This window comes from Anomaloglossus baeobatrachus, chromosome 1 (genome assembly GCF_048569485.1).
Source record: "Anomaloglossus baeobatrachus isolate aAnoBae1 chromosome 1, aAnoBae1.hap1, whole genome shotgun sequence".
NCBI lineage: Eukaryota > Metazoa > Chordata > Amphibia > Anura > Aromobatidae > Anomaloglossus > Anomaloglossus baeobatrachus.
In genome coordinates, this window is record NC_134353.1 from 735,822,699 (window position 1) to 735,846,577 (window position 23,879).

Genomic DNA, 23,879 nt, shown 5'->3' on the forward strand with positions numbered 1-23,879 from the left:
GCCGGCTCCAGCACAATCCCAGCAACGCAAGGGTATGTCTCGGCTGGGTCGCCGGTGTGGGCTCCCGGGGGTGCAGTAGTCACCTGGGAGTCGGGGCTCCGTGTGGGTTTGGGGAATGCGTGCGGGGGAGCGGGGCCAGGCCGAGCCAAGTGGCGGCCAATGCGATGGTTGTCACTGTAATGACGTAATTTTGGAGCAAGACAGACAGACAGAATAAGACAATTATATATATATATAGATTAGGTCATATAGACCTCCTAAAGGGTGTGGAGCACTGAGCCTTCAAGACCCTCTCTACTGGTCACACTGAGGATGCAGTAAAAGCAGTAAAAGCAGATCATACTCTGGTGGATCTAGCACTTTCATGCATAATATGGTCAGGAAGTCATTTCAACTATAAGAAAGAAACAAACAAACAAACTTACAAGGTTTAAGGTTTTTCTCCTCTAGTACGGACAACCATTTGGCTCCAGTCCCCAGAATGGTTATCCTGTAAAAAAACAAAATCCAGACTTTAAAAAGCTAGAGAAATCTTGGTTAACTTACTTATGAGAAGAATTGCATGGCTTATAAGTCTCCTTACTCTGAATTGGCATACAGCTAAAATCAGACCTTCTGCTTTGCACTGATGAGGAGAAAACAACCCAAAACACGTGTCTGAAAATTGAGAAACTGGAGTATCTGGTTTGGCGTCTTATCCCAATTTATGTGCAAGACCTTAACAAATAAGTAGTGACGTTGTAGCCATTTGACAAAGAAAAAATAACCCAATAGCCAATTTAAAAGGTATCTACAGTTAGGTCTAGAAATATTTGGACAGTGACACAATTTTCGCGAGTTGGGCTCTGCATGCCACCACATTGGATTTGAAATGAAATCTCTACAACAGAATTCAAGTGCAGATTGTAACGTTTAATTTGAAGGTTTGAACAAAAATATCTGATAGAAATTGTAGGAATTGTACACATTTCTTTACAAACACTCCACATTTTAGGAGGTCAAAAGTAATTGGACAAATAAACCAAACCCAAACAAAATATTTTTATTTTCAATATTTTGTTGCGAATCCTTTGGAGGCAATCACTGCCTTAAGTCTGGAACCCATGGACATCACCAAATGCTGGGTTTCCTCCTTCTTAATGCTTTGCCAGGCCTTTACAGCCGCAGCCTTCAGGTCTTGCTTGTTTGTCGGTCCTTCTGTCTTAAGTCTGGATTTGAGCAAGTGAAATGCATGCTCAATTGGGTTAAGATCTGGTGATTGACTTGGCCATTGCAGAATGTTCCACTTTTTTGCACTCATGAACTCCTGGGTAGCTTTGGCTGTATGCTTGGGGTCATTGTCCATCTGTACTATGAAGCGCCGTCCGATCAACTTTGCGGCATTTGGCTGAATCTGGGCTGAAAGTATATCCCGGTGCACTTCAGAATTCATCCGGCTACTCTTGTCTGCTGTTATGTCATCAATAAACACAAATGACCCAGTGCCATTGAAAGCCATGCATGCCCATGCCATCACGTTGCCTCCACCATGTTTTACAGAGGATGTGGTGTGCCTTGGATCATGTGCCGTTCCCTTTCTTCTCCAAACTTTTTTCTTCCCATCATTCTGGTACAGGTTGATCTTTGTCTCATCTGTACATAGAATACTTTTCCAGAACTGAGCTGGCTTCATGAGGTGTTTTTCAGCAAATTTAACTCTGTCCTGTCTATTTTTGGAATTGATGAATGGTTTGCATCTAGATGTGAACCCTTTGTATTTATTTTCATGGAGTCTTCTCTTTACTGTTGACTTAGAGACAGATACACCTACTTCACTGAGAGTGTTCTGGACTTCAGTTGCTGTTGTGAACGGGTTCTTCTTCACCAAAGAAAGTATGCGGCGATCATCCACCACTGTTGTCATCCGTGGACGCCCAGGCCTTTTTGAGTTCCCAAGCTCACCAGTCAATTCCTTTTTTCTCATAATGTACCCGACTGTTGATTTTTCTACTTCAAGCATGTCTGCTATCTCTCTGATGGATTTTTTCTTTTTTTTCAGCCTCAGGATGTTCTGCTTCACCTCAATTGAGAGTTCCTTAGACCGCATGTTGTCTGGTCACAGCAACAGCTTCCAAATGCAAAACCACACACCTGTAATCAACCCCAGACCTTTTTTTTTTTTTTTTTAAATTCTTTATTTTAAAGCCAAACTCGTATCAAACAATACATCCCCTGCTCCCAACTGGGACGCAGGTATTATTACAGAAATGACGGTAATATATATACAAACAGTCAGCACACATATGCAATTCCCAACTCCACTACTACTCAAGTCTGGCCCAGTTTACATCTTTTATAAGCCGACCCAACTTTAGGGAAGTAGGGAGAAGAGCGAAGAAAAAGAAGTCAAAGCCTGAAAAAGATTGAAGGCCTGTAGAGAAAGAGAGAAATAGAGAAAGGGGTGGAAGAAGAAAGCAGGAAGGAAGATCGGGGAATAGTGTGGAAAAGGAAAGAAGAGAGGGGGAGAAAGAAAGAGAGAAGGAGAGAGAAAGAAAAAAAAAAAAAAAAAAAAAAAAAAAAAAGGGGGTAAATCACTACTCCTGAGGTTCCAAGAGCAAGTCCGCATATTCCGCCGAGTAGGTGAACTCCATCCATGGAAACCATGTCCGATAAAAGTCCTCCTGGCGATCGTTAATAGAGGATGTCAAATCCTCCATGTACATCAGATCGTTAATCCGCGAGACCCACTGTGTCACCGTGGGGGGGGTAGTAGACTTCCAACCAAGCGGGATGCAAGACCTGGCCGACATGACCAGAAATCTAAGCAAAGATCGCCTATATTTAGAGACCGGGAGTTCGGAAAGCTGTAGAATGAACAGCTCCGGACCCAATGTCTCAGTAGTACCGGTCACTCGTCTGATTACCTCCCCCACTTCTGACCAAAACCGCTGCAACGAAGGGCAGGACCAGAAAATGTGCATAAAATCACCCTCCCCCAGACCGCATCTCCAACAAACTGGGTCAACTGAGGGAAACATTCTATGGAGTCTGGTCGGGACCCTGTACCACCTAGCCAACAGTTTGTAGTTAGCTTCCAACAGTCTGGAACTGATCGAAGTTCTATGTGCCAGCTGGAGAATGTTGTTTCTTTGTGAGTCAGATAAACTAATCCCCAGGTCCCTCTCCCACTGCAGCAGGTAGGCCGGGGGGGGCAAATCCCCCGGATCTGATAGCATATTATATACCAGAGATAGTGAGTGCCGTAAGACTCCCTCTCCCAGGCACAACTTTTCAAACCCCGTAGGAGGTCCGACATATCGACTGAAGCGAGGGAGGGAGTGCATGTAGTGCCTCAACTGCATAGCCCTCCAATCCCCCAGGGGACCCGCAGGCAAGAAGCCCCGGATATCCGCTAGTGAAAGCCAATCCCCCTCTCTACCCAGATGACAAGCTCTGAATTTGCCCCCTTGAACCCACTTTCTGAAGACCGGGTCCGAAAGACCAGGACGGAATTCCGGGTCACCCAGAATGGGTGTCATAGGAGAAGGTACTGGCAAAAGGAGTCGTCTGACCTCCCCTATCGCACAGCATTCAAGAGTGGCGCCAATGGTAGGATGGGATCTCAGAGCCGGCAGGGAGAGGTTCAAAAGCCAGGGGATGGCCGGGAGATGTATTTCCGAGAAACTCTGTTCTAGGGCCACCCATGGCTTTGTGCCGGAATGACGGCACCAGTCCAATACCCTAACCATGTGCGTGGCCAAGTAATACTTTTTGAGGTCTGGGATACCCAAGCCTCCCCTACTCTTAGGTCTGCACAAAAGAGACCGGGAAAGTCTCGCAGGCTTGTTGGCCCAGATAAATTTGATCTGTAGAGAGGCCAGTTCCTTGAAGAAAGAGCTAGGGATTTTAATCGGCAAGGATTGGAAGAGGTATAAGAGACGTGGCAGGATATTCATCTTCAAAATTGCACATCTCCCGAACCATGTGAAGTAGCCCTTCCCCCAGTTAGCGCAATCTTTCCCAATTGACTGCAGAAGCGGGAGATAATTCAACTTGTAAATTTGACTAGGGTCCGCAGTCAACTGGACTCCCAAATACTTCAGGGACTGGCTAGCCCACCTAAACTCGAACGCAGATTGTAGCGATGTGACTTGCTCAAGGGGAAGAGATATATTTAGGGCCTCCGATTTTGACATATTAATTTTAAAGTTGGATAGAGAGGAGTATGTGTCCAACTCTCTCAGAAGGTTAGGGAGGGAAACCCGCGGGTTGGTAATAAAAAAAAGCAAATCGTCCGCATAAGCCGCTATTTTATAAGTAGAACCTGAGGCGTTAGGGCCCGAAATGTTAACGTTACTTCTGATCCGACTGAGCAGGGGTTCCAGAGTCAATATGAAAATCAGGGGCGAGAGAGGACAGCCCTGTCTTGTTCCATTGCGAATGGGGAATCTCTCTGAAAGGAGACCGTTCACTCTGACTGCTGCCGAAGGGATGCTGTACAGGGAGCAAATCCAAGCAAGCATCATACTCCCCAACCCCACAGCCCGCAAGACCTCCTCCATAAAAATCCAGTTAACTCTGTCGAACGCTTTTTCTGCGTCGGTTGACAGAAGCATCAAAGGCAGCCCATCGGATTTAGCCTTGTGTATTATGTTCAAAGCCTTAGTCGTATTGTCCCTTGCTTCCCTACCCATCATGAACCCCGCCTGGTCTGGGTGAACAATCTCCCCCAGCAATGGGGAAAGTCTATCCGAAAGAATCCTAGTGAAGAGCTTCAGGTCTGTGTTGAGGAGAGAAATGGGTCGATAACTAGAGCACGAAGTAGGGTCTTTGCCCTCTTTGGGGATAACTACAATATTAGCAGCCAGGGCATCCCTTGGCAAGGGGACGGCTTCAGCATGTGGGCCATGGTTAAATGCTGAGAGAAACGGGGAAATCAAAATGGAATCCAACTTTTTGTAATAGAGCAGAGGAAAACCATCCGGGCCAGGGGCCTTGCCTGTGGGAGATTTTTTAAGTGCGGACCAGTATTCCTCCTCCGAGATGGGCCTTTCCAGATCAGCCGCAGCCTCCGGCTTGAGACAACCCAAGCCGGAGTCCGCGATGTACTTCCGTATACGGCTACGCAATTCCGTCCTGGCCTTCCCAGACCGCCCCTCATCAACTGCATAAAGGGTGGAATAAAAATCTTTAAAAGCGGAGGCAATGTCTTTCGGCAGAGTAGCCCACCTGTCTCCCGCGATGTGCACCTTCGAAACATATCCTCTCGCTCTCTGAGTCCTCAGAGCTCTAGCCAGGGCCCTGCCACTCTTATTGCCAAATTCATAGAAATGCCGTCTGCACCTAGCCAATGTTCCCCTAGCCTTATAATATAGCAGGGACCGCAACTCCTCCCTCTTCTTGACCAAAATGGCCCCCACGTCCCCTCCCAGAGACCCCTTGTGGATTGCCTCCAACTCTCTAATGTCTGTCAGAAGGGATGTAACCTTAGCCTCTCTTTCTCTCTTCAGACGTGCCCCATGTTTGATGAACAGTCCCCTCACCACACATTTGTGTGCCTCCCAGACAATGCCCGGGGACACCTCTCCCCCCCCGCTGCCGCTGAAATATTCCCTCAAGGCCTCCCTTATTTCCTGCATTGTCACCAGTTCGTCAAGTAGCGAAGTGTTCAGGGTCCATTGACTCTGCCTCCCGATGGGGTAGCCGAGGGATAGAGTTATTGTGATCAAGGCGTGATCAGAGAATGATATGCACTCGATTGAGGAAGCCACCAGAGAATGTAGATCCCCATGTTTGAGGAAAAAGAGGTCTAACCTGGAGTAGCAATCATGTACTGCCGAGTAAAATGAGAAATCTTTGTCTGATGGATGCAGCAATCGCCATGCGTCTATTAGTTGATGGTCATGTAAACCCCGTCGCAAGCGACGTAGTGCCGAATGTGGCACACTGGACACTCCTTTGGAGCTATCCCTCGGCGGCTCCAACACAACATTAAAGTCACCCCCGAGGACCAGAGTACCCTCAGAGAATTCCTCTATCTGCTCAAGGTAACGCAGCAATGTGGGGCATTGACCCGAATTTGGCAAGTAGACCGCCACAAAGGTGAAAGTCTGAGTAGCAATGCGTCCCTTGAGCATCAGAAGCCTTCCCTGATCATCCGAACGAGAGTCCAACAGTTCCCATGGGAGCGTACTGGACATTAAGATGCTTGTGCCCCTGGATCTAGAGTCAGGGGAGGGTGAATGATGCACAACAGGATACCTTCTATCGGCAAGTTTGTATGGTTTTGCCTCACAGTAGTGTGTTTCTTGGAGGAAAGCGACCTGAATTCGATTTTTCCATAGTAGGTTCAGGAGAATAGACCGTTTCTCCGGGCTGTGAAGACCCTTAACATTCAGTGAGCCCACCCGAAGCTCAGCTTGTCTCAGCTTCGTCATACTCCGTCACTGACCTCTGGAGGAACAAACAACAAGTTACACACACAAAAAAAAAAAAAAAAAAAAAAAAAAAAAAAAAAAGAAAATAAGAGGGAGGGGGAAAGAGAGGGGGAAAACGGATGAGTGGAAGAGGGGGGGTGGAAAGAATATAGGCAAGCGAAAGCGAAGACCCTTTAGCAGGGGAGAGAGAAAGATGTAGAAGAGCAGAAAGTGAAAAGACAGAGAGTGGAAAAGCAGCTGTTCTGCCGCACGCAGTACCAGGGACCAGCCCAGAAACTGCTTAGGTATAGATAGGGACAAGAACTGACATGTGGCCAGAGCTCCAACCCGCGCCTCACTTATTTAAGCCTGATGACCCAGACCCCAAACAACCGGGGAGGGTCTGTCAAATTAACCTCCCACGGACCCTCCCACCCAAGATGGAAATGCAAAAACCCCCCTCCCCCGCCCGCCCCACAAACGACCCAACGACAACAGATCAAAGTTGCAATGAACATTAGTCAGTATGCTGTGGACTGTTGGGCCAGTCGTATGGCCAGAACACTTGCCATCGGAGCCAGGAGGTCAGGGGGCACCCCCAGGTAACCCCCAACCATACTCCTCTCCCGACCACTCAGCCACCACTTTGGTCACTTCCCCGACCCATCAGCAACCGAGAGATTTCATGACCCTCCAAAATCATCACAGGGGGAGGCCCGGACGCCGTCCCTCCTCCTTCGCCGCCCTGTTGGGGCCTGAGGTTCCCACTCCATCCAGTCCGGGATTGAGCAGTCTGGTATTCCAAGAAAGTCATACAATTTTGAAAGCTCAGAGTGCCTCCTCAATGGGAACACGGAGTCCCCCTTGCGGACAATCAGATGAAAGGGGTGGCCCCATCTGTACGAGGCGCTTGCCTCTTTGATTTTGAGCAGAAGGGGGTGAAGCAACCGTCTCATGTATAGTGTGCGGCTGGAGACGTCCGGAAATAGCTTCACCACAGCCCCATCTACTTCCACAGAGCCCTTCGACCAGGCTCCCTGAAGAATCCTCTCTCTGTCCCCATAATAATGCAAGCGACATAAAACGTCTCTGGGGAAGGAAGCAGATCTGGGGCCAGGCCTTGCGACCCTGTGAATTCTGTCAAAGAGATAGGAGGCCTCAGGTGGGCGATCAGTGACTTGATTGAATATGGATAAGACATTGGTGCGCAGCAGATCTTGGGGCCAGTCCTCCGGTATACCTTTCAGCCTTATATTATTTCTTCTGCCCCTGTTTTCTTGATCGTCCAATAGCAGAGCTAGCTCCCTAATGCGGGCATTAGAAGACTCACAGTCCCGTTCAATCCTTTCCATTCTACCCTCCAGGGACTCCTGTGCTTGCTCTGTTGCCTCTATTCTATCTTCCAGCACCACCATTTCCTCCCTCAGGGTGGTCAGCGCCATCTGCTGGGAGGATTCTATCCTGGCCACCACATCCTCCAGATCTTTTTTGCTGGGGAGGGCCAATATAAGCTCTCTCAAAGCCTGCAAGTCATCCCGGGGGGGGCCAGGGGGCTGGTCGCCTGTCATCAAGGGGTCTTCTGCTTGGGCCAGAGAAGGAGGTGTACCAGGGGTGCAGAGGAACGCAGGGAATCCCAGCACAGGTGGTCCCCCAGATGCCGAGGCCTCCACTGCCCCCTCAGTGACATGCTGTGTGGCCGGGCCTGTGGGTCCCCCCCTCCTCCATGCTTCTGTACCTTGACCTGCCGCCGCCGGTCTCCCTGCTGTGACGTTCACCAACTTCTCCCCTTCACCCGACACCCGAGCTGCTGCAGAGGCTGTGGGCGGGCGCCGTGTCGCTCCAGGGGAATCCCCAGCCGGGGAACGCTGCTGAGACGCCGGCGCCATCTTGTCCAGGGCCGCCGGCGGGAGCTCCCGGCCCGACACCGCCAGGTATCTAGAGAGGCTCCCCTGGGGCTTCTGACTCACTCCGGGGGATGCGGAGGCGGGGGCACCGCCCGGTCTTTTCTTGGGGGCCATCTCGGGTGAGAAGGGACCGCAGGAGTCTGCAAAATAAAGCTGTGGGCGCAGGAGCTCTGGAGGTAAGCTTCCTCACGCCACCATGTCTAGGACACGCCCCCAACCCCAGACCTTTTAACTACTTCATTGATTACAGGTTAACGAGGGAGACGCCTTCAGAGTTAATTGCAGCCCTTAGAGTCCCTTGTCCAATTACTTTTGGTCCCTTGAAAAAAAAGGAGGCTATGCATTACAGAGCTATGATTCCTAAACCCTTTCTCCGATTTGGATGTGAAAACTCTCATATTGCAGCTGGGAATGTGCACTTTCAGCCCATATTATATATATAATTGTATTTCTGAACATGTTTTTGTAAACAGCTAAAATAACAAAACTTGTGTCACTGTCCAAATATTTCTGGCCCTGACTGTATGTTATTGTGGGTGGAAATGCAGTGTCTGTCTGAATGTACCTTTTCTACACGGCACACACCAGATAGATAAATATCAAATCTATAGGCACCTGGCACTCTCACTGATCAGCTGCCAACAATGGCCAGATGTAAAAAGTTGTGGAGTAGAACAGCAAAACTCACACTTTTTAATGGCTGCTATCAGGTGCTGCGGATCAACTCCACATTCATTAGCTGATCTGCAAAACCTGACAACTTCCACTAAACATTTATTCTATTCCACAATTTTTTTGCATCCGGCCATAGCTGAGATCACCTGATCGGTGGGGGTGACCATCGCTGATCTGACACCCATGTCCTATCCACAGGTTAGATGACTGGTTTTGCAGCTCAGTTGTATAGAACTTCGTGGAAACCACCTGGTAGGCCATCTAGTGTAACACATATGCCACTGACATATTCTTCCGCTATCCCTTTATATATATTATAAATATATATAAAAGGGATAAGAGAATACATTCACTTGGCATATAACACCTGGGATACTATAAAATATCCACCAATTAGAATAACTAGGTCTCTTAGAGAATACAGACCATTTGAGTAAGATTTGGACGGCCATGGTTAGCCCACCAGTTTTTCTTAGATTTGATTAACCTTTCTCTAGAAAGAGTCATCTCTGTGGGACATAACCTTTCATCCGAGCGCTCAGCTAAATGTCACTGGGAAAATACTGCAGAGACGTCAAGGCAAAATTAAATAAGCATAATGAGTCATTTACTATAAGCTTACAATGTATGATCACGTGGAGAGAAACCGAAATAGTACCAGCACACCAACTAGGGGCTGGATCTATAGCCTGAATTGATATGATTGGTATGATTATATACATTTATATATGTTAGGTGCAGAATAGTATGTTTATCCCATTAACATTAAACCTGTAGTTATGGGGTAAATCTACAGGTCAATAGCATTCTCAACCAGCCCGGCGCCCTCACTTAGAGCCCCGCTGCTGGGAGGAAATTAATTTTATACCTCCCGGCAGCATTCAGCTTCCAGTCATAGGGGTGGCACCAGCGCAGTTTCTGTCACCACTCAGTTTATGTTGAGCATTGTCTGTAAACCGCAAACCCAGTGCTGACTGCCAGACGGCTCAAATGGTAAGCGGTAATGCAGAGCCGGCTGTCAGTCAGTGCCGGGACACAGTTACAGCCATGCCTCACTATATAGTGGTGACTGAACCTGCGCTAGAGCCACAACTATGACTGGAAGCTGAAAGTTGCCAAGAGGAATAAAGTTCCTTTCCTCCCGGCAGCAGGGCTCTAAGTGCGAAAGCTGGGCAGGTTCAGAACGCTATTAACCTGCAAATTAACCCCATATCTACAGGTTAATAGTGTTTTTTCACATGAAAGGTTACCTTTAAAAGCATTTTTAGGGCACAGAGTTATGTTTTGCATCAGTTGGGAAAGAGTAAGTCTGATTGACCATTTTAAACAAGTAACAGTTTTATCTACTTTACCCCAAACGGTCCACAAGGTCCCACAGCACATTCGGACCTGGTACAAGAGGAGAGCCATCATAAAGCACCAGAGAGGCTCCAGTGGCAATTGCCGTAACCAGCCAATTCCACATCATCCAGCCAGCCTGAACAAAAAGAGATAATTTGTAAGCCTATCTGTATAGTCACAAAAAGCAGTTGTCAACTCTGAAAGCTCCTCTAATTTATTAGAGTTTATTACTCATGCTAGTTATTGCAGGTGCTGCTTACGTGAGGTAAAACATTTCCCTCCCTATTTTTAGACATGTTTTACCTCACAGAAAGAATATTATTCCATGCTGTTCTGTCTGTATATTTCACAGCTTGGGAATTACTACACATACCCTGAACATTTGGTGACCTGTTCTGGATTTAACAGACATGTTTAGAATAACCCCTCTTTTCTCCCCTCTACAGTACATGTACCCTCTTTCTCCATTACAACATATACACAATCCTTCTGCAACCTTATACTGTGCCTTGCGAAAGTATTCGGCCCCTTTGAATTTTTCAACCTTTTCCCACATTTCAGGCTTCAAACGTAAAGATAAAAAAAAAAATTTTGTGGTAAAGAATCAACAACAAGTGGGACACAATTGTGAAGTTGATCGAAATTTATTGCTTATTGTAAACTTTTATAGAAAATAATAAACTGAAAATTGGGGCATGCAATATTATTCGGCCCCTTTAAGTTAATACTTTGTAGCGCCACCTTTTGCTGCGATTACAGTTGCAAGTCACTTGGGGTATGTCTCTATCAGTTTTGCACATCGGGGGACTGAAATTATTGCCCATTCTTCCTTTGCAAATAGCTCGAGCTTAGTGAGGTTGGATGGAGAGCGTTTGTGAACAGCAGTTTTCAGCTCTTTCCACAGATTCTCGATTGGATTCAGGTCTGGACTATGACTTGGCCATTCTAACACCTGGATACGTTTATTTGTGAACCATTCCATTGTAGATTTTGCTTTATGTTTGGGATCATTGTCTTGTTGGAAGACAAATCTCCCTCCCAGTCACAGGTCTTTTGCAGACTCCAACAGGTTTTCTTCAAGAATAGTCCTGTATTTGGCTCCATCCATCTACCCATCAATTTTAACCATCGTTCCTGTCCCTGCTGAAGAAAAGCAGGCCCAAATTATGATGCTGGCACCAACATGTTTGACAGTGGGGATGGTGTGTTCAGGGTGATGAGCTGTGTTGCTTTTACATCAAACATATTGTTTGGCATTGTGCCCAAAAAGTTCGATTTTGGTTTCATTTGATCATAGCACCTTCTTCCACATGTTTGGTGTCTCTCCCAGGTGGCTTGTGGCAAACTTTAAACTACACTTTTTATGGATATCTTTGAGAAATGGTTTTCTTCTTGCTACTCTTCCATAAAGGCCAGATTTTTGCGGTGTATGACTGATTGTTGTCCTATGGACAGACTCTCCCACCTCAGCTGGAGATCTCTGCAGTTCATCCGGAGTGATCATGGGCCTCTTGGCTGCATCTCAGATCAGTCTTCTCCTTGTTTGAGATTAAATTATTGAGGGACGGCCAGGTCTTGGTAGATTTGCAGAGGTATGATACTCCTTCCATTTTAATATGATCGCTTGCACAGTGCTTCTTGACATGTTTAAAGTTGTGGAAATCTTTTTGCAACCAAATCCGGCTTTAAAACTTCTCCACAACAGTATCACGGACCTGCCTGTTGTGTTCCTTGGTCTTCATGATGCTCTCTGTGCTTTAAACAGAACACTGAGGCTATCACAGAGCAGGTGCATTTATACAGAGACTTGATTACAATCAGATGGATTACATTTATCATCAGTCATTTAGGACAACATTGGATCATTCAGAGATCCTCAATGAACTTCTGGAGCGAGTTTGCTGCACTGAAAGTTTATTATTTTTTACAAAGGTTTAAAATAAGTCATACATTTCGTTCAACTTCACAATTGTGTCCCACTTGTTGTTGATTTTCCACCATAACATTAAATTTTTTATTTTATATATATATTTATATATATATATATATATATATATATATATATATATATATATATATATAATTTTTTTTTTTTTTTTCAAATCACGCCCCTTTTTAAATTAAGAAATTAAAAATAAAATAAAATACACATACAATATCACTGCATTTGTAAAACTCCAACCTGTCAAACTATAATTTATACTAATCCAATAGGTAAACCATGTTAGAGAAAAAAAATACCAGAATCATGGTTTTTAGGAAGCCGCAAGAGAAAAAAATGTAATAACAGACCATCAAAGCGTATGCACTCCAAAATGATATCAATAAAAAAATATTGGCTTGTGGCACAAAACACTGCCCTCAAATAGCTCCATTGCCCGAAAACTGATAATGTTAAAGCAGTGAGAAAGTCAAGGCACAAGCATATTTTTATTTATTTATTTTTTTTTACAAATTTCTGGGGGTTTTTTTAATTACTTAAATGAAACAAAAATGGTCCATGTTTGGTATCTGCATAATCATATTGACCCGGAAAATCATACTGCCAGGTTAGTTTTACAGTAAATTTAATGCAGTAAATAAAAAAATGAATAAATAAAAACATTTGCAGGGTTTCACTTTTTTTTGCTATTTTGACACACTTTGATTTTTTTCTCTTGTTTTCTATTACAACATGTCATAAACTGAATGGTGGCATCCAAAAGTACAACTCGTCCTGCAAAAAACAAGCCATGACATGGCATAATGGATGGAAAAATTAAAAAAAAAAAAAAAGTTATGGCTCTTGGAATAAGGGGAGGGAGAACAAAAGCACAAAACTGAAAAATCGTCCAGTCCTTCAGGATTTAAAGGGAACCTGTCATCAGAAATTTAGCTTGAATCCTAAAAGTTTCCCCCTCTGCAGCAAGGTTCCTGTACTTTTTGTGGCCCCGCCCCCATGGACGATTTACAAAATTTACATAGCAAAAGGTACAAGTTTATAAAGTATTTAATTTGGTTTAAAAAGGGGCCACAAAAAGTACAGGAACCTTGCTAGAATGCAGCCCACGAGCTGCAGAGGGGGAAACTTTTAGGTTTAAAACAAAATTTCTGATGACAGGTTCCCTTTAAGGCTCTTCTCACATCTCTGTGAGCACATTCGATTTATGCGCAGAAAAAGGTTCCAGCGCATGCTCTGAATGTTGTTGCAGACCTCCATTTATTTTACTGTATAGAAAGAGCAGCAAATCATAAGCTTTTATCCATTGGCCGCCCAATACCAAACAGATCCCAATAATACACAACCTCTATAAAAAGTGGCGTACCGTGGTATAATACATGATGACATCGCTGCTGGTAGTATTGCCATGCAGGATATGCTCTGATAAATGTTTTATCAATGTTCCCTAGAAGAAAAAAAAAATAATTTTAAAGACTTTATACAAAAAAACATAAAGAGCAAACTGTACATTAGATGTCCTGTGTGTCAAGCCCTTATTTTCTAAACTTGCACGGAACTACTGAGAAGCATATCAGAAGGCGTTACAGGAGTTATATGATGTTGAGAGAATGCGGAAAGTTGGGTGACAACTCCTACAGCTGCCATGAGCGGTTGTCGCCCACAACCTTCCATGTGTAGATGAGACCATGATAACAATACAGCATATCTAGGTATCACTTGAAGACCCAAGGTCCATTTACACTGTATGATTATTGTAAAAACGTATTCCTAGAATAGCTCATTTCACGATAATCTTGCAGTGTAAACAGGTTACTGATCAACGAGGAAGAAACTTGTTAGTCGGGTGTAATGTTCTTGTGGTTTACACAAATGATCATCGTCCTCAGCAGCACATAGTCTGGACTGATAGGACTAGGCCCTGTGCGCACTAGAAAATGGAATTTTCTTAAAGAAAGATTTCCGCACCAGCGGAAAAAAAAACGCACCGAAATCCGCATGCGTTTTGTTGCGGTTTTTCCACGGGTTGGTACATGTGTTTTAATGCATTCAATGCAATAAAGCACATTGAGAAAAAAAAAAGGTCATTTCCTTCTGATATAGATAGAGGGATAGATAGATAGATAAGTAAATAAATATATAGATAATGATAGATAGAGGGATGGATAGACAGATAGATAGATATGTAAATAAATAGATAATGGATAGATAGATAGAAGGATAGATGGAGAGATAATCAATAGATAGAGTCCCTGTGAGGACACACTGCAGTTCTCGAGAGCAGTAATGTGTTCACATTACCGACTGTGAGAAATGACCTGTAATTAACTCTGCAGTCTCGTTACGAGGCTGCATTGAGTATGTGTCAGTCGCGGCTGGATGCAAGCGTCGTGGGACCTCGGTGGATTACGCCAGAGCTGTGTGTCGATTGCGTTAATAAAGTGGTGAAAGAGGGGGCTTTTTTGGGTTTTATTTAAAATAAAGGATTTTTCAGTGTTTGTGTTTATTCACTTTACTTACGGGTTAATCATGAAAGCTGTCTCATAGACGCTGCCATGATTAAGCTTGGACTTAGTGGCAGCGATGCGCTGCCATTAACTCGTTATTACCTGGATCACCACCACATCGCGGCAATCTGGAAGAGCCGGAGACACTCCGGGACTGTCGCATAATGGATGCGACAGTCCCGGGGCAGCTGCGGGCTGATATTCTCGGCTGCGGGAGGGGGCATTAACCCTGGCCCTCGCCCTCCCCAGCCTGAGAATACCGGGCCGCCGCTGTGTGTTTACCTCGGCTGGATGGTAAAAATACGGCGGAGCCCACTTTTTTTTTTTTGTTTTTTTATATGTACGTTTGATTTCTATGTGTATTCTATATGTCTGTGTGTGAGTGTGATCTGTGTGTATTTACTCTCTGCTCAACTTCCTCTGTCATAATGACATCACTTCCCTGCAAAACGCAGGGCAGTGATGGACATTATGTCCCGAAAAACATGAAATAACGCAGGGAATAACGCAGCAAAACGCAATGAAACGCACAGAATTTGCTGCCTGCGTTATTCCCTGCGGGATTACATTACAGTCAATGGAGTGAAATGCTGCAGCTACCTGCGGAAAAGAAGTGACATGCAATTGTTTTTGCTGCGGGAATCCCACAGCAAAACCGGTAGCTGTCAAAATCCGCTTATTGAATCACTGCAGAAAGGTTATAAGCATTTTCTGCAGCGAAACATGCACCAAATCCGCGGGAAATCTGCGGTAAAATCCGGCAAGTGCGCACAAGGCCTTAAAGTGCCGAGTAACATAGATCACTAAGTGTGCATAATACTGATTATTCAGTGCGTATCTGAAGTGCGGTCGGACAGTGTAAACAGGTCATTAAATCACCATGTTTTCCATTAGCATTCATTTAATGCTATGTATGACATAGTGTTAATGGATATTACCTTTTCCAGGAATGTATTATTTGGGTAAAAGTTCTATTGAAGGGGTCACACTTGCCCCACTTGAGTCCTTTCCTCACCCAAACATTCATCAATAAAGTCAGAAACCTTCTAGTAATTACATGGTTAATGTGACTGCAGTCTCACACGCCAAGAACATCTGATGGAAGTGCTGAAAACACAGCAGCTCTGTAGGTGAGAATGCACATTGTAGTCAGCAGACAGGCTTGTGCGCTCTTCACACATCGTCTGCTCTGCTGACGTTATAGTAAGACGAGTAAATGCTTGTGAGAACACTTTGTTTCTGGATTCACTGCAAGGACAATAACAAGCTTCAATGGAGATGATAGATACAAACAACTAATTGTATAATAACAACATTATTTATATATATTATATATATATATATATATATATATATATATATATATATATACACACATACACACACACATATGCATACGTACAATATATATATACACATGCATTCATACAGTTTATATAGTCATGGCTGAATGCTAGCACCATTGAAATTGTTCCAGAAAATGAAGTATTTCTCCCAGAGGGTTATTAACAGGCTTTCTTTTATATATATTCATTTTATATAATATATATATATATATATATATATATATATATATATTTCCTTTGTGTCTACTGGAACAACGCAAAAAAACTGAGATAAAAAGGCAAATTAGATAACATTTCATACAAAACCCTCAAGATTTGCTAGGACAAAGTTGTTGGTACCTTTCCACTTTCCAAATTATGGGTAAACAACTTTGTTTCAAGCATGTGTTGCTGGTTCAAGCTCACCTGTGGCAAGTAACAGGTGTGGGCAATGTGAAAATGACATCTGAAACCAAATAAAAAGGAGAGAAGTTGACTCAAATCTTTGAATTGTGTCCCTGTGTACACCACACTAAGCAAGAATAACAAAAAGAGAACTGTCAGAGGACTTGAGGACCAAAATATCAACAATCTCAAGGTCATGAGTTTTGATGTTCCTTTGTCCACAGTGCGCAACATAATGAAGAACAAGTGTGGAGAGAAAAGACCGGGCACCACAGACGAGCAACAATCAGCTTTGCACTGGTCTAAAGAACCGGACCACTATTGCGGACATGGCCCCGGAGCTGCACGCTCAGAAACAGACCGCAGTGCAAAAATTCAGATCCAACAAAGGAAAAAAGCAGCAACTCACTGGGGGATGAGATCAAGTTTTCTTAATTGTGCAAAACACGGGAGGACCCGTAAAAGCGCCACACTAGCACAAAACGGTCACCATTATCCGAGGCTTCGGCTCCCCCTCCCTGCACTACGTTACCTGTGTTTGCACAATAAAGAAGACTTGATCTCATCCCCTGGTGAGTTGCGTGCTTTTTTCATTTTTCCTTTGTTGGATCTGAACATAGTGAAGAAGTTTACAACCCATGGCACTGTAGCTTATCTCCCTGAACATTGACATCAGAGAACAATTGATGAAAGCTTGCAACACATGATAGTCCGGATGATGGATAAACAGCCCCAATTAATTTCCAAAAGAAATGCCAACTGTCCTGCAGGCTCAGGGTGCATCAGTCTCAGCAAAACCTGTCAACATTGAAATGAAACCCTATGGCAGGAGACTCAGGAGGACCCCACTGCTGACACAGACATAATAAAGCTAGACTGCAGTTTGCCAAAATGTATGTGAGTAAGTCAAAATCCTTCTGGGCAAGCATCTTGTGGACAGAAGACCATGGGCCCCGTCCTAAATCCATTTGAACACCTAAGGAGAGATCTTAAAATTGCTGTTGGGAGAGCACCCTTCACATATGAGATACCTGGGGTAGTTTGCTGGGAAAAAAAAAAAAAAGGGTGGTCCAAAATTCCAGGTGAGAGGTATAATAAGCTTGCTGATGGTTATGGGAAGCGATTGATTGCAGTTATTTGCCTTTTTTTGTATTGTTCCAATACACACATAGGAAATAAGCATGTGTATAACAAAAAAATGTGTAATTGCAATAATTTGCTGGGAGAAATTCTTCATTTTCCGGAACAATTTTAAGGGTCCTAACACTTTTGGCCATGACTATATAAATCTCTGTTTTTGTCCTCCCTAATCCTTGAAAAGTATGATTAACTATGCTTATGTAAAAAAAAAAAATTCAGGGGACACAATAGCAAATTTACTCAGGGCGACTCACAGCTTGCTTAAAAATAACCTCCTCCAATGAAGGAGCATTTTTATTTGTCAATTGGGTGATTTCCAGCCTCCTAAAGCGGGCTTTACACACTGCGATATCGGTCCCGATCGGACCCGCCCCCATCTGTTGCGCGACACGGGCAAATCGCTGCCCGTGCCACACAACATCGCCCAGACCCGTCACACATACTTACCTGCCCCGCGATGTCGCTGCGACCGGCGAACCGCCTCCTTTCTAAGGGGGCGGTCCGTGCGGCGTCACAGCGATGTCACTGAGCGGCCGCCCAATAGCAGCGCAGGGGCGGAGCTAAGTGGGACGTAATATCCCACCCACCTCCTTCCTTCCGCATAGCGGCCGGGAGGCAGGTAAGGAGAGCTTCCTCGTTCCTGCGGTGTCACACTGAGCGATGTATGCTGCCGCAGGAACGAGGAACAACCTCGTTACTGCTGCAGTAACGATTTTTGAGAATGGACCCCCATGTCACCGATGAGCGATTTTGCACGTTTTTGCAACGATGCAAAATCGCTCATCGGTGCCACACGCAACGGCATCGCTAATGCGGCCGGATGTGCGTCATCAATTCCGTGACCCCAACGAGTTCGCATTAGCGATGTCGTAGCGTGTAAAGCCCCCTTTAGATGGGTCAATAATCAGGAACAAGCATTGCTAGGAACACTCGTTCCCCGATTATTGGCCTGTTTAAATGGGCCTTAAAATGCAAGGCAAAAAAGTTGATGGCTTGAGCAGACAAGCAGAGGGCGCACTTCCTATACAGTGCGGGGCACCAGCATTACACCATCAGGCAGTCTGGAATGGTGACGCAGCACAGGATAAAACAAGTAGCACAGAATAGGAATTTCCAATATGGTGGCTTTCAGGCAAAATAACCCTTTACAGGTATTGGAAGTCACTGTAGCCAAATTCCTTTTTTTCCCAGTTACACTTTACCCAGCAAGAAATATTGTCCAATAATACAATGACTTTATCAGCTTTGTTATTATACATGCCAAAACCAACATTATAGGTACTATACTTACCCCAGCCGAATGCACCATACATTTGGGGGCACCTGTTGTGCCAGATGAATACATAATATAAAGAGGATGGTTGAAAGGTAGCTGCTCAAATTCCAGCTGAGGGGATTGGTCTCCAACTTTTCCAGTTGCCAAGAAGTCGTCCAGAAATACACTAGTAAAAAGAGATTTTCTCTTTAAATTACAATATTCGCTGGATCAGTGCACAATACTAAGACTGATTATTCAAAGAGTCGTCAATTTCTCATTTGATACTAAAATCTCACATATGTGGGCAAGATCAACGAAAAATACAAAATCTGCATAGAAACAATTAAGGAACCCTTCACCTGCCATTTTATTGTATCAGTAATAATTAGGGATGATCGAATACCTCAATTATTCAGCTTTGCGAATATTTTCCGAATAGGTCGCCGCTATTCGACTATTCGCGAATATTCGATGCGCAATGTAAGTCTATGGGAAACCCGAATAACAACTATTCGGAACTATTTGGGCTTCCCATAGACTTACATTACGCATCGAATATTCGCATAGCAGCGACCTATTCGTCGAATATTCGCGAAGCCGAATAATTGAGGTATTCGATCATCCCTAGTAATAATCTATTCCCTTATGATTATTGGTTAAAAATGACCCCTCTCTTTCCTCTATGCAGTTCTCCAAAGAAGCTAAACAACCTTTAAAATGTGACCGTATATCTTAACAATTGATTTTTTTTAATATGGATTAGTTATAGGTAAAGTGATCTTATTATCATCTTATTAAAAAGGTTACAATTGGTAAAAACAAGTAACTTTACAATTTACTTTTTTAAAATCATCTCTATTCTCATAGACAAAGGGATTTTTAGTTTTATAGCTCACAGCTTGTTGCCGAGTTTACCGACTACTTTTGCAGTCTCCGAGATGGCCAGCTTCCTAGGGAAGGCGAATGCGTGGCTTGTACGTTCTATGCTTTAACCACTTCACCTTCACTACCCAGCGATTTTCCGCATCAAAAGGATAGACACGACCCTGGACGCGACCGGTATGTACGTTGCAAAAACTTTTCTGAAGGCGGCTGGATCGCTGGAGTGAACCAGCTTCAGTCCCTGCGCAATTCTACCTTGCTAAAGAGGCAAATTGTCATGCTCCCGGGGCCACGGCCCCCCTCGTCATGGCGCCGCTCCTCACTCACCGACCCGGTCCCCGTGCGCTCTGACCGCGGCCACTGCTCCCGCTCTCCCTCCTCCGTGCTCCCTGCCCCTTGGCCCCGCTGCAGCCCGGGACTCTGCCTCCAGCTTTCCTGCGTCTCCTCTTCTGCATCCTGTACTTATCTCTGGCTCCCGGGCCTCGCACATGCGCACTAGGGAGCGGGTGCACTCTCTCACCTGCTCTTAAAGGGCCAGCGTCTCTGAAACAGGATATGGCTGATAACAGGTACAGGGTATATAAGACTTCCTTTTCCATGTGGGCAGTGCCTGTTCAATGTGTACTAGTAACCTTGTCTCTTATGCTAGGTGTTCAGGTCCCTCTGTGTCTCGTACCCAGGTTACCCCTGTCTCTGCCCACAGATCCTGACTGCCAGTTTGAGTGTGTCCAGCCCTCCGGTTTTCCAGGAGATTCCCCGGTCAGCCCTCCGGTTTTCCAGGAGATTCCCTGGTGACAGTCTGCTGTGGATCCCATCATCTTCCGCCAGCCTGTACTCATCGCCGGTTCTGGACTTCACCCGGTATCATCAGTCTGCACCCTCGCTGATCCCGGACTCCGTCTGTTACCACCAGTCGGCACCTGTACCCGGTTCCACTCATCCATCCTGATTTCCTTCAGCCCACATCTACCATTGGACCAGCCTCCATATATCCTGCACGGACATCTTAAGAACCCTAACCCGTATTCCTGTCGTGTCCCGGCTGCTGTGCATTTGGGCCCTCTGGGGTGGCCGCCAGACAGTCCCTGTATAGGGGATCGCTCCTGGTAGTCTCCCTGGGGGAGTCCAGTGCATGGTCCCGTGGATCCTCCTTTGCACTGAACACTACACAAATCTACCTCTGCTGGCAGCTTGGGAGATCGCGCACTTCAGGCAAGCAGCGCAACCACAACTTTGGTCCGCACCAAAAATATTCAAGAGTGTACCGCTTCAGCTAAGCAAAAAGCCTGGAGGCAGAGGAGCAGTGTGCTCCTGAAGAAAGAAGACACGACAACCCTATAACTCTGTTGCTACATTGCTGTATTCATGTTATACTGATCCAGATTTATTGCCTGTATTATCGCTCAGAGCTGCATTTTCAATCCTGTTGGTGTCAAAACTGTAATCTCCCACAAGTTCTTGCTGTACTAAAATTCTGGTGATTTACATTCTGAGGAATGTAGTCTTTACGCCAGGAACTGTGCTAGGACCTCCACCGAACAGAAAGTTTTCATCTAACATACGGGTGGATGGGAACTGAAAAAAGTACGGTAATTCTCATAAATGTGACAGAAAGCTTGTTGACCATTTCTAATGGTGTCCCGAAAAACTGTAACAGCGCGTCCACTGGACTATAATAAATACTTCACTTGGGTACTAGAAGTAATGTAATGTATTTACTTAGTAACGCATGTTTATGTATATGAATGGCATATAGACTCCTTATAAAATGCCCCGTCAGCCCTCTTCACACATCGGTGTAGGTAAAAATACTTGTATTCCCCTTGAAATAGCAATTCAGAGACATCTTTTCTTCTAACTTTATATTGTCATTATTCTGTTATTTCTCCTAGAATTTTATAAAAGAAATAAACAACCGGTCATTACCATTGGCCAGGACTATGGGTGTGTGCATACATAATATGGCACCTCCAACTCTGATAGGACAGTGAGCATGCGGAGGGACACACTTCCAACTGGTAATAGACAGTTATCAATTTATTGGTGAATTTCCAGGAAGAATAACAGAAGTGCTGCACACTTGTTATATTATAAGTATACAATTATTTACTTAAAAAAAAAAAAAAATACCAAAAAAAACCCCAAACAAACAAAATATACACACATACATGACCTGGTGGCGGGACCCATCAGCTGTCCAGAGTAACCAGTTTTCCAGCTATTGCGCTTATTTTATACCTACTGCTCTGCTGAGTATTCCATTCTTTTTTTTGTCATAATCCATCACACGGTTTCAAAGATATGAGCAATTTTATTTCATGCTAATTTTTATGGAGTTTTCCAAGAGGGCGGTGCTTACAGGATTTTTGTCTTTAGTCTGCACAAGCATTATTATTCTATGAGTACAGACCCTTTATTAATGACTATAAAATGTAGCACTGATTAAAAAGGTCCATATTTCTGGAACTGTATGGCAGATTTATAAAAAATTAAAAAAAAAAATGGCATAGTAAGGGGAGTAACAGTAATAAAATAAGAGCAACTGGTGACAGGTGCTTTTTAAATAAAGGCAGAACACAAACCGATGGCATTTTAATAATTTTGTATTAAGCATACAACTAAAATTTTAAAGGTTTGTATACCTATGTGCAAAGTTAATGACTCGTTATAAGAGAATAGACGACCTGCATCATACAACAGAAGCCCCGATGAAGGCTGGTGCCGAAACGCACGTCGGAGTGGAGTTGGAATCACTATCTTGCTATTTTGCAATAAGTACACAACTTTCTCCACTATGGTTTTCAAATTGTATCCTGTATATGTGCCCTTGAAATATTTTTGATATGTCTATTTGTTATATGTCTGTTTTGTTAATCCATGTAACTACTTGATAAAAATATATATATATATATTTTGGGTAACAAAATAATCTTTCTACGTGAGCTTATGGTCTATTTTTCCCTTCCTTTTTCTTATCATACAACCAAGTACATGGCCCAAGTGGATTGCACACATTTGATACAAGCAAAAGCGCCACAAATACAGCATCTACAAGCAACATGAATTGTGAAAATGATCCATGAATGCGTTCTCCCTCTGTGGCACTATGATGACTCCACTGCTTCATTATTACTGTCAATACAAATACCTGACACTTGTCCAGACGTTCTTTTTTGTGAGAAACTTTTCCACTTGGCAGCTGCCGACACAAAGCATGTAAAATGGGAGACGCAGGAGATTTTATGCAGCGCCAACAGTACAGTTAATAAATTCATGATACTGTACGAAGAGCCGCTTTGACAGGCATTGTCTCAGGCACAAATGGGATTCATATATAAATTAAACATTTAATTATTTCTACAAAGTGCATTAGGAAAGACAATTTCGGAGATAAAAGTGCAAGACAGAAAGGTCAGGCACAAGTTCAGACCATGCAATCCGGTGGCAGATTTATGAAATGCCTTTCACTTGGCAGATGGCAGAGCACAATAGCAAGGAAAATGGAGACAGATTGCCAACACAAAGAATGACCGCATCAAACAGGTTCTGAGGTTTTATGCTAGTTACGGACCTTTTAACCAGGTGTGAGATGCCCCCCATAATGTAATATCCTATACTGTAAGAATGCAGACTGCCCGATACGGTGTGCCCATACACATGGCACAGGAAATGCCCATCGTGACATGTCTGGATCACTGAAGCTATTATCTCTCTAATCGGCAACAGTTTTCATTATAAATGGGTAAGTGCTGCAGAGCCATGAAAAATTACATTTAGAGGAAAAATAATCAAACAAAAATAAATAAAATAAATACAAAAGAAACGGAGGGAGGGCGCTCGCTGCAATATGAATTCCAATTTTCACTCATTATGAGAAGATAAATCTTCTCTTCCAGACGTTCAAGTGAATGCTTGTCCCAGAAATTTACATGAAAAATGTCAATGTATTACCATAATTTAGCAGCTCCTGAAATATCTGTTAACCGCTCGGTGACCAGGGGTAAAGTCTGGATGATTTCTTGACTTAACTTTCTTCCATAAATCTGCTTTTGCACATTCCATTTGGACAGGTTTATCAGACGTCACACTTACATTTTTTTTACTTTGT

General features: G+C 44.1%; 1 protein-coding gene across 1 annotated transcript in view; it reads right to left on the bottom strand.

Annotated features, from left to right (window-relative positions):
- Nucleotides 1–23,879, bottom strand: part of AACS (acetoacetyl-CoA synthetase) — a 154,447-nt gene that overhangs the window by 50,113 nt on the left and 80,455 nt on the right. Inside the window, exons 8-11 of the mRNA XM_075322439.1 lie at nt 18,923–19,073; nt 13,621–13,701; nt 10,327–10,451; nt 426–490 (exon numbers count right to left, since the gene is read on the bottom strand). Of these exons, the coding sequence (XP_075178554.1) occupies nt 426–490; nt 10,327–10,451; nt 13,621–13,701; nt 18,923–19,073 (422 nt within the window). The remainder of the gene's footprint in view (nt 1–425; nt 491–10,326; nt 10,452–13,620; nt 13,702–18,922; nt 19,074–23,879) is intronic.